This window comes from Prionailurus bengalensis, chromosome E4, assembly GCF_016509475.1.
Source record: "Prionailurus bengalensis isolate Pbe53 chromosome E4, Fcat_Pben_1.1_paternal_pri, whole genome shotgun sequence".
NCBI classification, from domain to species: Eukaryota; Metazoa; Chordata; class Mammalia; order Carnivora; family Felidae; genus Prionailurus; species Prionailurus bengalensis.
The window spans coordinates 56,891,281-56,905,953 of record NC_057360.1 but is presented as its reverse complement, the minus strand read 5'-3'; the positions used below and the strand labels follow the sequence as shown (position 1 = coordinate 56,905,953).

The window sequence follows — 14,673 nt, the reverse complement described above, 5'->3', positions numbered from 1 at the left end:
TGGTGTATAGCATTAGGAACACTAGAGAGTTCTGGTTTTACCAGTTTATTAATTTATTAAGCAAGTCCGTACACATTTTACATGAATAACTTGTCTAAGCCTCTTAATTCCATTTCCTACAAAAGTAGTTCTTCTGTTAAGTCATGTTCAGTGGCTAAGTAAGCGATAGTTACAAGCTTCAATTAGACTTTTCTTTTTCTGTTTGTCCATCCATCTGTTCTCCTCCCCCGCCTCCCTCCCGCCACTTGAGGATCTGATACGTGATTCTGTGTAGGAACTTGTAAGCATAAAGGCAGAGTATGAGCAACGGGTAGGCAAGGAATGAAAACCTGGAAGAACCTACCTTCAGTTTCTCCTTCAAGTCCACCTTCTGCTCCTCTTTTCCTTTCTCTCCTGCTCAGTAGGTTGTTACAAAACAGTGGATCAGGCAGATACAGTGCGAGTTGCATGTCTGAGAATACACCAAAGATAAAATAATTCTGCATGCTGAGTTATTTAAAAATGGAAGTCACTTTTCAGATTTGAAATACTAACTTTTAAAGCTCTAAAGTTATAGCTTCAAAAAATAAAAACTTTGATAAATAATAAAACACATTTCTCTAATTTGAAATCTAAATGAATGCAGTTTGAACATGAAATTACAGTGTTGCTTGAAATGAGAGTCAGAAAATTAAGGGCTTTATGGAATACTTAACAACACTTTAAACTCTGGGACCGGGTTTGGCAAACTGTAGTCTGCACCTGTGTTTTGTAAGTGAAATTTTACTGGGACGCAACCATGCGTTTTAGTTTACATATTGTCTAAGGCTGTTTATGGGCTATAATTGCAGAGTTGAGTGGTTATAACAGACTCTCAAAAACCTACAGTATTTTTTATTGACCTGGCCCTTTATTGGAAAGTCAGCTGACCCATCTCTTAGAGGACAGAGTTTTGAGAAGCTTTATGGTAATGACTTTTTAAATTGAAGTAATAAATGGCAGCAAAATCAAATGATTATCATGTTAAATAAAAACAATTTAGGGGCACCTGGGTGGCTCAGTTGGTTGAATGTCCGACTTTATCTCAGGTTATGATCTCACAGTTTGTGGGTTCAAGCCCTCATTGGGCTGGCTGCTGTCAGCACAGACCTGTCTGGGAGCCTTTGTCCTCCTCTCTCTCTACCCCTCCCCTGCCCATGCTCTCTCTCTCAAAAATAAAAGAAAAACTTAAAAAAACAAAAACAATTCACAGTTGTTTCATCTTGTCATTGACAGCCTCTTTTTGTCCAATCGCGTCCCAGTGGACAGAAGTTGATCGTCTTTTACTTCTGCACTTACAGCATTTCAGTTCATGGCATGTTTTTTATGCCCCCAGTAATTCATCTTCAATATCCCACCCATCTGTGCTCTTTTATATTTTACACCAGCGTTTGTGGTTTTAAAACCCAAATCATAGCTTATCTGTATTTAGCTTAAGGAAAGGAAACCCCGTCGTTCTACCCCTTTGTCTGGTAAACAGGCTATTCTAGGAAACCACTGCCCCTCACCTCTACCCCAAATAGCCTTAAGAATTCTAAGGCCAAAAAATAAAGATTAAAGGGGGAGAATATAAGAAGAAACAAACCCATCCTTTTTCTTGACAGATTTTGAGCTTCTTGTTTAGGATTTGTATGTGGTGGGTTTCTGCTATATCTCTATTTGGTACTTGATGCAAACTTGCTTTTGCTCTAAACAAGTATAAAACCATCCATCTTGTCTGTGAGACCCGACACTTCACAAGACTGACTACAGCTTAGGGATCGTCTAGGAAAATCTGAGGAGTTTGTATTGATTGATTTGTGTCAGAGAAAAGTAGCAGATACATTGTGATTTAGGTAAATGAACTATTAGCTGAGAAAGAGCAGAACATGTGTTCCAACCCGACTCTAGTCTGGGTCCTCTGTTGTGCTGGATTGGCTTCTGGGATTGGGGTTCCATAATTGGGCTGGTTGGGATTTAAGTAAATTTAAGTAGATTTAAATAAAATTTATTTAAGCTAAATACAGGTTTCTAATTAGTTGACTTAGGAAAAAAAGACCCTTCTTTGAAAACCTGTGAACTTTTAGTTCACTAATTCTCCTAGCAGACTTTTTTGTATGAGACCGGCTTCATTTCTTTCTCTCCTCAACTTGGGAGGATTCCTGCTTTGGATTGTCATCCGTCCTCCCCCACCAAGTGAGAATCTGCTTCCGGAGTCATTATCACTGATGTGTGCAGGTGTAGTTCTCTCGAATTATGTTAGAAAGGAACAAAAAGTGGGAAAACGTTTATTATAGAGTTGGAAAAAAGTGTTTTTTTAAAAAACTGTTTTCGCTGATAATTAAAGTGCTCAGGCCCTTTCGAAAGGTTCTGTTCTTAGAATTTTAAATTGGTAAAGTTCTAGGTTTTTCTTATTAAACTTCTTTCGTTCCCCATGGAGAAAGGTTCCATCTAGTGGCTGCTGCCTACATGGCTGTTTGGGTACTTCTCAATCTGCAGTCAGCTCTCACCTGCAGATCATGTTTACTTCCTCCAAGTCCCATCTTAAACTTTTCACAGAAGTGTTCGTGTGTAGGCTGTTCCTTTTTCATTCATCTGCATCAACAATTATTTACTGAAAACTTCTCGTGTTTGATTTGGCACACGTTAGATAAGTTTAAAATGATCTTTGTCTACTAAGAACTTAAAATTTATCAGCATACGCTTTGTAGGGTTCTGTTGTTTACTCTTGTATGGAGTAGTACCATCCAATTTCCCTTTGTAAATGCCTCTTATTCCAGAAAACTAGAATATTAAAAGACATTTTTTCCTCATTGTAGGAGTCATCATCAAGTAAGAATCAAAGATATCTTTTGAAAATGCCGTTTTCGTGGCATGGCAGGAGTGAACGGAACACTTAAATCATTGTTTCATACCTTCTGTGATGCTTGGCAAACTGTGAGGGTCAAGATCACAGACTCTAGAATAAACCCTAGATGAAATCCCGGCTCCACTGCCACTTAGTGTGTAACTTTGGGTAAAGTGCTTAGTCTTTCTAAGCTTTACTTCTTGTATAAAATGAGTCAGGGTTGTTTTGAGAAATAAAATGATCCACGTAAAGCACTAAGCATAATGTCTAGTGCGCAGTAAATAAATAGGCCATCAAATGATAGTGCTAATTTTTTTATATTGATAATTCTAATTCAAGAATCTTTAGATACCTTCTAAGTCATCAGATAAAACTGCATAGGGAGTAGTATAATTTCATTGTTTTGAAAAATAACCTGAATAGAAAACTTAGTTACTCACAGTATTCCATTTCTCAGTTGGAGGGGATATAAGTATATATAATTTAGTCTATTTTTAGAATATCGTATAATAATGAAGTGATGGACACGTTAGAATTTTCTTCTTTATAATATTTTGAATTGTAATCTTGCCCAACAAGGTTTTTGTTTTTCTTCATGAAGTGTGTGCCATTTGACTTCAGACTCTGGTCAATACTTGCTTATGGTGTAGATTGGAACTTCTTTCAAAGGCCTCTTTTTGTAGAAGTGGTTGCAGGAAAGTCCCTTAACTTTTTTCCCATTTTCTTTCTTTTAGCTGATGGAAGTTTCTTTTTCTTGCTTCTTTTATGTATCACTAAGTGTGTCTTATTTCTTTTTTTTTTTTTTTTTTTTTTTAATTTTTTTTTTCAACGTTTATTTATTTTTGGGACAGAGAGAGACAGAGCATGAACGGGGGAGGGGCAGAGAGAGAGGGAGACACAGAATCGGAAAGAGGCTCCAGGCTCTGAGCCATCAGCCCAGAGCCCGACGCGGGGCTCGAACTCCCGGACCGCGAGATCGTGACCTGGCTGAAGTCGGACGCTTAACCGACTGCGCCACCCAGGCGCCCCAAGTGTGTCTTATTTCTTATGGACAGGTAGATTCTGCTGTGAAAATGCTTTTAACTCTTTTTTTTTTTTTTTTTTTTTTTTTTTTTTTTTAGTTTTAAGTGTATTTATTTATTTTGAGAGAGATCATGAGCAGAGAGAGAGGGACAGAAGGAGAATCCCAAGCGGGCTCTGCATCACCAGTGTGGAGCCCAACATGGGGCACAAACTCGTGAACTGTCAGATCATGACCTGAGCCCAAAGCAAAAGTCAGACGCTTAACTGACCGAGCCACCCAGGTGCCCCCAAGATGCTTTTAATTCTAAAGACAGAATGTAAGCAAGAGACAGGTCAGGGGTACAAATCAGGCAAGCTGCTGGCTTCTCTTTGTGTGATTTCTCCTCTTCTGTTTACTCCTTCTGTGTGGTACCGGGTGTGACAGACTCTACTTCAGTACCAAAACGTTGCATCATAAGTGACGAGGAAATGTCACTTGTTGATTCATAGATGCAAATTCTTTAAAGGTATCCCAGTGCTTCCTGTACGCCTTTGACCCCAGTTGTGGTAGTTTCCTGGTTTCTGTTGTGTTGCTTTTAGCTGTCTGGAGCATTGTCATAATGTAGCCGTGAAGCTTGGCTAGGGTAATTTAGAGGCCCTTTTTCTCTCTGATTGATAGATGCTTTGCCTTTTCAGTGGTATCTTGGTCTGTGTTTAGACAGTACTACCATTCAGGTAAGGCGTCCAGCTTGGGCCCTTTGCCTGTGTTGTCCTCTGCTGGCATCACAAGTGTCTCAGTTGGGCTGAGTGTTTCATTCTTTTTCATTCTGATTATGTTGAAGTATCAGAGGATGATGTATATAGGTTAATGTCTAATTAAAACCTCAGCACACCTTCCCATTGTATTATAAATTTTTAAAAGAATAATGTAACTGTTCTTTACTTGGGCCCAAACTGGTTTGTTTGTTTTAATGCTGTATTTAGTGTTTGTTTACTAGGCTAATGAAAATAAGGTTTGTGTAGCAAAGCCGTTGAGCTGATCTTTGTTCTGATTTTGTAAATGCTGACTCCACTATTTATAGACCCAGGGCTTGGACACTGCCAGTTTGCTTGGATATTCTATTATTTATTTGTCTGTTTACATATGTAAAATGAGAAATTATGGTACTATATGTGTGTGTGTTTACTTTTATGACTTGTATAGAGGATTATAATTTGATTTATGTTTTCAACATTTTTTTTTTAGCTTTGATCTGTTACTTTATGATTGAGCTCCTTTGTTGCTTGGGTTTCTTCATGATTATTTATAGGAATACTTTGATAGAACAAATGATTTTTAATAATCATTGAAATTTTCAGAAATTTCACAAAGTTTCAAATAATTGTTTTTTGTCTTTCATTTCAGGCTAAAGTAAATGAAGCTGTAGAATGCTTACTCTCCCTGAAAGCTCAGTACAAGGAAAAAACTGGGAAGGAGTACATTCCTGGTCAGCCCCCATTATCTCAAAGTTCAGACTCAAGTGCAACCAACAGCTCCGAGCCTAGGGGTCCAGAAACACCAGAAGCCAAAGTTCTTTTTGACAAAGTAGCTTCTCAAGGAGAAGTAGTTCGAAAACTTACAGCTGAAAAAGCTTCTAAGGTTCGTGGGATATTTAGTTTGTATTTTTGTTTTTTACATTACAGCCTATTTTCTTTGCCCAGAACACTTTCTGGCCCATCAAATCTAAGTTCTGCTCATGTATTTCAGTTCTCAATTCTGTGTAGTAGAGAAGCCTTCGCTGACCATTTCTCTCCCCAACTAGATTTGACTGGACAGTCTCTTATATAAGACTCTGCCTTTCTCTGGCATAGTACTTAAACCCTGTGTATTTTGGCTGTTGGTTCAATTGTCCGTTTCTCTCTAGGTTGTGAGATCCTGGAGAATAGGGCCCTGGACTCTAGCAGTGCCTGGCCCATTGGAGGCCCTTGATGTCTGCTCTTTGTTTTACTCATTCTCCTAAAGCTGAATCAGTCTCAGATGGCAGGTTTTATTTATTTTGAGCTCTGGTGTAGTTTGTGCTAATTATATTCACTTCCTAGGAGTAGGATTTTTTTTGGTACAGATTTGTGAGTGGGAAACAGTAAGTCATTACAGGTTTTGAAGTTTAACCAGTAGTACAGAAACTTGATTACTGTTCTTTTTCTGATTGTGAAATGCTCAACATGTATAGTTTAATGGCTCCTAACTTAAATTGCAGTGGAGTGCTTGTTACATACTAGTGCTTTCTTACAGAACTTTCTCTGATGGCGGGCGTGTTGTGTAGCAGCTCTGTCCAGTACTGTAGTCACTAGCCGTGTGTCGCCATTGAAGACTTGAAATACGGCTGTTGTGACTGAAGAACTGAGTTTCAAATTTTATTTACTTCACATTTAAATAGCCGTGTGTGGCTGGTGACTGCCGTTCGGATAGTGCAGTTATAATACTGTTTTTCAGTCCCTCTTTTGCATAATTCTGTTCCTGTTTATCATATTTTTTTGTTCTCAGTAGTTAGCATATTTAATGTTCGCCACCCCTACCCTATTTCCCTCTACCTTTACTTGTGTTTTCAAATCTGCTTATGAAGCTTCGGAGATGGGTGCTTAGTCAGTGATTTGAATTAAATATTATCTTCTCTTTTCCTCTTTTGTTAAACTGAAGGAGCAGGTAGATACGGCCGTCCAAGAACTCCTTCAGCTGAAGGCACAGTACAGATCTCTGACAGGAGTGGAGTATAAGCCTGTCTCTGCCACTGGGGCTGAGGACAAAGATAAGAGAAAGAAAGAAAAAGAAAATAAATCTGAAAAGCAGAATAAACCTCAGAAACAAAGTGATGGCCCAAAGAAAGACTCCTTAAAAAACCAAGGAAGTGGACTGTCATCAAGTGGAGCAGGGGAAGGGCAAGGGCCTAAGAAACAGACCAGGTAATAAAGCGTGGAAGCTTCAGTAGGAGTGAAGCAAAGCTTTGAATGAATTCAGCTCTTAAATGGCTTTTTTAAAAAACAAATTTTGCTTAGTTTAACTGTCACATGAGGTTGGAGAACGCTAGAAGTATAGTGCCAGCAGATAGCTATTGTCGATCTTCTGTTTATTTAAATAGGTAACAGATTCGTTTGCTTGGTTCAGGAATCTCAGAATATAGAAAGCTCAGTGAAGTCTCACTCTTACACTTTTTGTCCTTTCTTCCCAGTTTCTCCTACCGCCATAACGAGTTGGTAACCACAGCTAGTCTCTTCTGTAACCACTGACAGGTGTTCATTTGGTCACACAGTAAAAACAAGTATATATAAACGATCCTTTTTTCCTCCCTTTTAACACAATTGGTAGCCTGACAGTAGTCATTGCTTTTTACCTTAAGCAAATTTTTTGAATGAAAATCTTTTATGGAATGACAACATCATTCTCAATAGGATTTTAAATTTGGTTGGTTAAATACAAAACGAAGGTGTTTTAAAGACAAAACAGTGGCGTAGATGGTGTTTCAGTATGTTCCAGTTCGTAGGAATAATGTGATGCCCCTGTCTGTGATCCCCATGGCAAAATTAGAGTGAACTTTGTGCCAGCTTCCTTTCATGGCTTAATAAAAGGAGAAAGCTGCCATTAGCAACTGCTATTGTGAGATCTTTTGGCTTTAGATTTGTTTAGCTGATTTTAAAATTCTGCCTCTTAGCTCTCACATCATGCATGCAGTATCTCCTTAAACAGAATATAACGGTGGTTTTTCTTGCCTTTTGACTGGGTGGTCAGATTTATAGATTATAAAATAATAGAAGAGAGAACAGAATCTCTCACCTTTTACCTCTTTGTGAAAGGGTCAAGTTTCATGTAGGCATCTTGTTGAGCTGTGTCAAAAGTGAAACAGCAGAGAAGTCAGATATAAATACATTAAGATTTTAAGCCAGTAAGCTTTGTTGGTAACTCTAAAATGTAACTAATGGGTGAATTTTCCTATGTGGATCATAAGCCACAGTGCTTGAATAATTACTGATGTTCCAAGAAAAGGATTCTCATCTGGAATAGTTTTTTTTTTTTTTTTTTTTTAAATCGCAGATCTAACTTATTTTAGAAGCATCTGTCTGTGCAACTTTTTTTTTTTAAACATTGATTTATTTTTGAGAGACAGAGACAGCATGAGCAGGGGAGGGGTAGAGAGAGAGGCAGACACAGAATCCAAAGCAGGCTCCAGGCTCTGAGCTGTCAGCACAGACCCTGACTCGGGGCTCAAACCCATAAACTGCGAGATCATGACCTGAGCTGAAGTCAGATGCTTAACCAACTGAGCCACCCAGGCACCCCTGCAACTTTTATTTACTGCAATTAAAAGAAAAATTTGTAGGGACACCTGGGTGGCTCAGCCCCTTGAGTGTCCGACTCTTTGATTTCTGCTACATCATGATCCCAGGGCCTTGGGATTGAGCCTCGTGTCAGGCTCCGTGCTGAGCTGGGAGCCTGCTTAAGAGTCTGTCTCCCTCTGCCCCTCTCCCCCACTTATGTGCTCTCTTAAAAAAAAAAAAAATTGTAGCCCATGTAAAGCTTATTTATACCCAGACAGCTATTGGTTTTTATACTTTTTGTATGTTACTTTCAGTGGGACACTGATCTTGCTAATTATAATTTTTTTCTGGATTGAGGTTGGTCAGAGATTCTTCTTTTTAGTGAGAGAATCCCATGTAAGTTGATTCTTTATTACAGATACATTGCCTTATAAATTATAAAGGACTTTGTAAAAGAGATGTCTGCATTAAAATCATAGCTGTTCTTGGGCTTGACTTTCCTAGTTCTTTGTGGACAGTACCTTACCACCTTTAAGAGATGGTGAAATTGTTTTCTAGGTTAAAAACTTTATTCTGGGAATGAATATACAAGAGAGATACATATGGAAATAACTCATACTGAAGAGAAACTAATCTGTTTTGAGGCTTATTTTCATTCAACCTATAAGCAATTGATGAACGAAGGGATTCATATTTTATTTTTCATGCCTGCAGGTTGGGCCTTGAGGCAAAAAAAGAAGAAAATCTTGCTGATTGGTATTCTCAAGTGAGTATTTTATTCAGTTGATTTTTATGTTTTAAATTTCTCAAAGACTACGTTGTATTTAGGTTCTGACGTTCAGACAAAGTAATAATGTGTAATGTCGTTAGTAATATATAGTATAGTCCTTTAACGTGTCCCAGTTTTCAAAGCATGTTCACATAAAACATTGAATTGAGAAATAGCCCTATGAGATAGTCATTATTCAAGGTTTTTTTTTTTTTTTTTTAACGTTTATTCATTTTTGAGAGACAGAGTGTGAGTGGGGGAGGAGCAGAGAGAGAGGGAGACACAGATTCTGAAGCAGGCTCTAGACTCTGAGCTGTCAGCACAGAGCCCGAGGCAGGGCTTGAACTCACAAACCGTGAGATCATGACCTAAGCTGAGGTTGGATGCTTAACTGACTGAGCCACCCAGGCGCCCCATGGGGCACTTAGGCTTTAAAAAAATTTTTTTTTAATGTTATTTATTTTTGAGAGAGACAGAGACAGAATGCGAGTGGGTTAGGGGCAGAGAGAGAGGGAGACACAGAAGCAAAAGCAGGCTCCAGGCTCCGATCCATCAGCATAGGACCCGACGTGGGGCTCGAACTCACGAACCGCGAGATTATGACCCGAACCGAAGTGGGATGCCTAACCGACGGAGCCACCCAGGCACCCCTGTTGTTATTTTTTAATGGTGAGGTAAAGGGATTAATCCAAAGTCACAAAGATAGTAAACAGGAGAAGCAAGGTTGGAATTCAGATCTTAAGAGTTTAGGGCTTTGTGTTTCTCAGCCGAGGAAAGTCCATTTTACGGGTACAGTAACAGTGGAAGCCTTCAGATTTGAAGCTTGGTTATCATTCACTTGGCACTTGTAGTGTAATTTTGGTTTAATTTAGGCTTCACAGACTATATTTTTCTTTTAAAAAGGTCATCACAAAGTCAGAAATGATTGAATACTATGATGTAAGTGGCTGCTATATTCTCCGTCCCTGGGCATATTCCATTTGGGAATCCATCAAGGACTTTTTTGATGCTGAGATCAAGAAACTTGGTGTTGAAAACTGCTATTTCCCCATGTTTGTGTCTCAAGGTGCATTAGAGAAAGAGAAGACTCATGTAGCTGACTTTGCCCCTGAGGTAGGTCAGCTTGCTTTATTTATTTTTTACAGTTTTCTCATCAACTCGAAAGTGTATTTTCAGTTCACACTTGAATGGTAATTTAAATGGCAAGTTACAACAACCAGTTTAGATAAATATACAGCCATTTTTAAAAGTATATATATAAGTATATATATATAAGTATATATATATTTAAAAGTATATATATATATTTCTGCCTTCAGGGCAAGTTACAGTTCTGTTTGTTACATTAACTGGCTCTTACTTTTTGCTAAACATTTATAAGGACAGTAAGTGTCTACTTTTCTTACCATGAACAGCGGCAATTATTTTAACTTGCCTTAATTTCTCTAGCAAAAATTGAAGTAGAGATTTGCCTGCATTAGTGCTGTTTTTCTAAACTGCTGTTTAAAAAATGTGTGGAATATGATTTTCTCTTCCTAGGTTGCTTGGGTTACACGATCTGGCAAAACAGAGTTGGCAGAACCAATTGCCGTTCGTCCTACTAGTGAAACAGGTGAGGACGGGCCTTGGAGCAGGAGGGCACTCACTGGGACACTAGAGGTGGCTTCTAGAGTCGAGTCTCAGTGTCTGTTCTGTGATATTTATAATTCTTGTTGACGGTACAGAGTTGAACGAATGTTGATAAAGGTGAATGTATACTGAGGTTACGTAGAATTTTATTCTGTGTGCAGTAGTCATTAGGACGAAGGTGGTTTTTTAAAAATAAAGAACACTAATCATTTTTTATTTGATGCTGTAACTTTTCAGAACTTGCCAAGAATTTGATTCTTGGAATATTTTTTTAATGTTTATTTATTTATTTTGAGAGAGAGTACGAGCAGGGGAGGGGCAGAGAGAGAGGGAGAGAGAGAATCCCAAGCAGGGTCCTCACTGTCAGTCCGGAGCCCGACATGGGACCTGAACCCACGAACCATGAGGTCATGACCTGAGCCAAAATCAAGAGTCCGACACTTAACCGACCGAGCCACCCATGCGCCTCTCTTGGAATTGATAATAAATTTGCAAGCACTAATGTTTTATGCCATATTTTCTTAGGAATTTTTAGTCATTTTAACACGACATTCGTATTTGTATAGGTTTTTATAGGTTCCTAAGTGACTTCATTTCCATGGTGTGTTATTCTTAAAGTAGTGAGTGGGAGAGGTGGAGGCAGCTGTTGTCTCAGTTGTGGAGGTAAAAAGAGGTCTCTGATGTTGAGTGGTTTTTCTAAAGTTACATGCAGTGAGTAGGAGTGCCACTTGGAGGTTTTGAGTTTTGGGGCTTGTCAGTGTTTTGCGAAGTGATTATCCATCTTTAGAATGAGGGATTGTTTGCTCCTTATTTCATATTTCTAGGGATAACTCTTGTGTAATATAAGGATGCATTATTGAAATTATGACCCCAACTGTTTTCAGATAGGCAGAGTTTTATTTTAGTAATTATAGGTAGTCGTGAGTACCTATAATAAGACCGACACCTTCCCTTAAATTAGCAGTTCATGATAAGAGCTTCCATACTTTGGATAGATGCATTGAATAGGTTTACTCTAAATAGATAAAATCTAACTTGCTGGATTCAGCAAGTTATTTAACTTCTCTATGCTCAGATTCTGCATCTTGAATGATGAGATTCAAGTATCTACTTTGTGGATTGAATGAGAATTGAACAGTATAATGATGCAAAGAACATGACATAGAACATGATATATACTCTAAGATCTTCACTTAGTGTTTTTGAAAATAAAACAGCTGAAAAGCAGTCAAATTTAATGTCAAATGTGAATCCCAATGTAAAAAGAACATAAAATAAGGTCAAGTTTAGATAGATTTTCTTGACTAATCTTCTTTATGCAAAATATAACAATACCTTTTACTTACCATTACTTATGTCAGATACACATTTACACAAACATCATTTTAATTTCTGGTAATTATGTTGTTCGTGTAACTGTTAGCAGCCTTCAAAGAGAAACAAAATCTTCAGTGATTAACTCTGCCTGTATTTGCCTGTATCTTTTTAGTAATGTATCCTGCGTATGCAAAATGGGTGCAGTCACACAGAGACCTGCCCATCAGGCTCAATCAGTGGTGTAATGTCGTGGTAGGTACACACTCTTTCTTCTATTCTTTCATTCTTCTTCTTACTCATTTTTTTTAAAGCACATTTTGTTTCTCCTGATTTTTATATTCAAGGGATTGGGAGAATGGAAGTATTTTTTTATTACAGTTATGGATTACAATTATGATTTCTGATTACTTACCACATGAAATTGTTAATAAAAATTGAAATGCTCTCCATAATGATGAAATTATATTCCTGCCTCTTCCAGCGTTGGGAGTTCAAACATCCTCAACCTTTCCTACGTACTCGTGAATTCCTTTGGCAGGAAGGGCACAGTGCATTTGCTACATTTGAAGAAGCAGCAGAAGAGGTATAAAAAGTTATCTTCCATATTAATTATGTTCCATTTCTTTGTCCAGGCTGTGCTTTTGTTTTCCCCCAGCTGTAAGTAATACAGTGCTGTCTATTTGTATAGAAATCATTCAACAAATAAATATAAGTTGAAATATAATCTGATCTCAAAATAACTTTAAAAGATAATTTCCTGGTATAATTGTTTTGTTACTTAAAATTTATGTATTACTTGTTAAAAGAAAAAAAAAAGCAAGTTATTTACTTATTTATTTAGAGAACACGATTGGGGGAGGGCCAAAGAGAGATGGAGAGAGAGAGAATCCCAAGGAGCGTCGGTGCTGTCACATGGAGCCCAACGTGGGGCTTGATCTCACGATCTGCAAGATCATGACCTCAGTGGAAATCAAGAGTCAGATGCTTGACCAGCTAGCCACTCAGGCAGCCCTTATATTTTCAAATGAAAGTATTTTTGGACTTCTATGTATAGAGGAAATTATAATCCCAGGGGTGAAATTAATTATTCTTCAGAAGATTTTCACCCTGGTTACTATATATTTTTATATCTTTCATAAATGTTTATTTTTTTTTAATTTTTAAAAATTTATGTTTATTTTTGAGAGAGAGACAGACAGAGCATGAACAGGAGAGGGTCAGAGAGAGAGATGGAGACCCAAATCTGAAGCAGGCTCTAGGGTCTGAGCTGTCAGCACAGAGCCCGACGTGGGGCTCGAACCCACGAACTGTGAGATCATGACCTGAGCTGAAGTTGGAAGCTTACGCCACCCGGTGCCCCTATATTTCTTGTATTCTAAACTTATGAACATTTAAAAAAATTATTCAGTTTCTTTTACACTACTTGGTTGAATGTTTTTCCATAATAAATACACACTAGCTGCTTTAGCCTTCCCATAAAAAAAAGGTATTTACTGTTTGAGATGCTTGTTCCACCACATTTAGTTTTAAACAGTACAGTTTTATAGACCTTTAAGAAATAAATGCACCATGAATTTTGATCGCTTTCACATTTAAAATGTTACAGGTCTTGCAGATACTTGACTTATATGCTCAGGTGTACGAAGAGCTCCTGGCAATTCCTGTTGTAAAAGGCAGAAAGACTGAAAAAGAAAAATTTGCGGGAGGAGACTATACAACTACCGTAGAAGCATTTATATCTGCTAGTGGAAGAGCCATCCAGGTATCAACAAAGTGCACAAGCGGTTCATAGAGCATAGCCTCAGACTGCAAGTCGTCAGAGAAGTAGACCATTTTCAAACAAATCAGTACATTTCATGTGCTTCCTAGACCATATAATTTCAGGCTTCTCTGTCCCATTCTTCTCTAAATCTCTGAGGTCACTTAGTTAAGCAAAGGCTTGTATCCTGAATTACCAAAGCACGGATTTTTTATTAGCCTTTGTAGTTGAAATTAATCCTATGAAAGGGACTGCTCCCAGCAAATACACTTCTGTAGTGGTTTTTTGACTAATCCTAGTCTTTTTGTTGTATCATTTATGCTTTAAGAATTTACTTAATAGAAAAAAATCAAGGAAGCTAAGTTTATATATCTAGTGTCATTTTGGGTGTGTGATCTTACAGAAATCATTTTCAGAGGCGTGATTGGGGTTATTAAAATTAAAGCTTATATTTCTATTTTTAGGGAGCAACATCACATCATTTAGGGCAGAATTTTTCCAAAATGTTTGAAATTATTTTTGAAGATCCAAAGACACCAGGAGAGAAGCAGTTTGCCTATCAGAACTCCTGGGGCCTGACAACTCGCACTATTGGTGTTATGACCATGGTTCATGGGGACAACATGGGCTTAGTATTACCACCCCGTGTAGCTTGTGTTCAGGTAAGGAAAATATTTCTGCTTATCATTCCTTTTATAAAATACAAGCCCTGTTTACTAAAGGAAATTTGAAAGGGTGATTTTCTGAGTATCATTCAGGTAGATTTTGCTACTAGAAACAACATAGAGTATGATCTGTTAGTATTGTGTAACTACGTGTATCATTTCTGTTATTGTTTTCTTTGCTCTTAATTTTTAACTGCTTTTTAGGTAAAACTCTTTTAGAAATCATTTTTTGAAATGACTTACAATAGGTTTAATGAAATATAGTAGGTCAGGTAAAAATGCATTTAGCATAGAAAAGTCATGCAGCTGAGTGCTACACGTTCAGTGGAGATGAGAAATCACATAAGTTGATCCGTGTTAAAATTGATAGTCCCTAGTTGGTTTTGACATCTGGGTG

General features: G+C 37.8%; 1 protein-coding gene across 3 annotated transcripts in view; it reads left to right on the top strand.

Moving 5' to 3' along the window:
- EPRS1 (glutamyl-prolyl-tRNA synthetase 1) overlaps positions 1 to 14,673 on the top strand; it is a 72,141-nt gene that overhangs the window by 44,259 nt on the left and 13,209 nt on the right. For all 3 annotated transcript variants that reach the window (XM_043568213.1, XM_043568212.1, XM_043568214.1), the window contains 9 exons: positions 5,253 to 5,486; positions 6,525 to 6,787; positions 8,852 to 8,903; positions 9,810 to 10,019; positions 10,446 to 10,518; positions 12,025 to 12,104; positions 12,334 to 12,435; positions 13,459 to 13,614; positions 14,076 to 14,273. In XM_043568213.1, the coding sequence (XP_043424148.1) occupies positions 5,253 to 5,486; positions 6,525 to 6,787; positions 8,852 to 8,903; positions 9,810 to 10,019; positions 10,446 to 10,518; positions 12,025 to 12,104; positions 12,334 to 12,435; positions 13,459 to 13,614; positions 14,076 to 14,273 (1,368 nt within the window). The remainder of the gene's footprint in view (positions 1 to 5,252; positions 5,487 to 6,524; positions 6,788 to 8,851; positions 8,904 to 9,809; positions 10,020 to 10,445; positions 10,519 to 12,024; positions 12,105 to 12,333; positions 12,436 to 13,458; positions 13,615 to 14,075; positions 14,274 to 14,673) is intronic.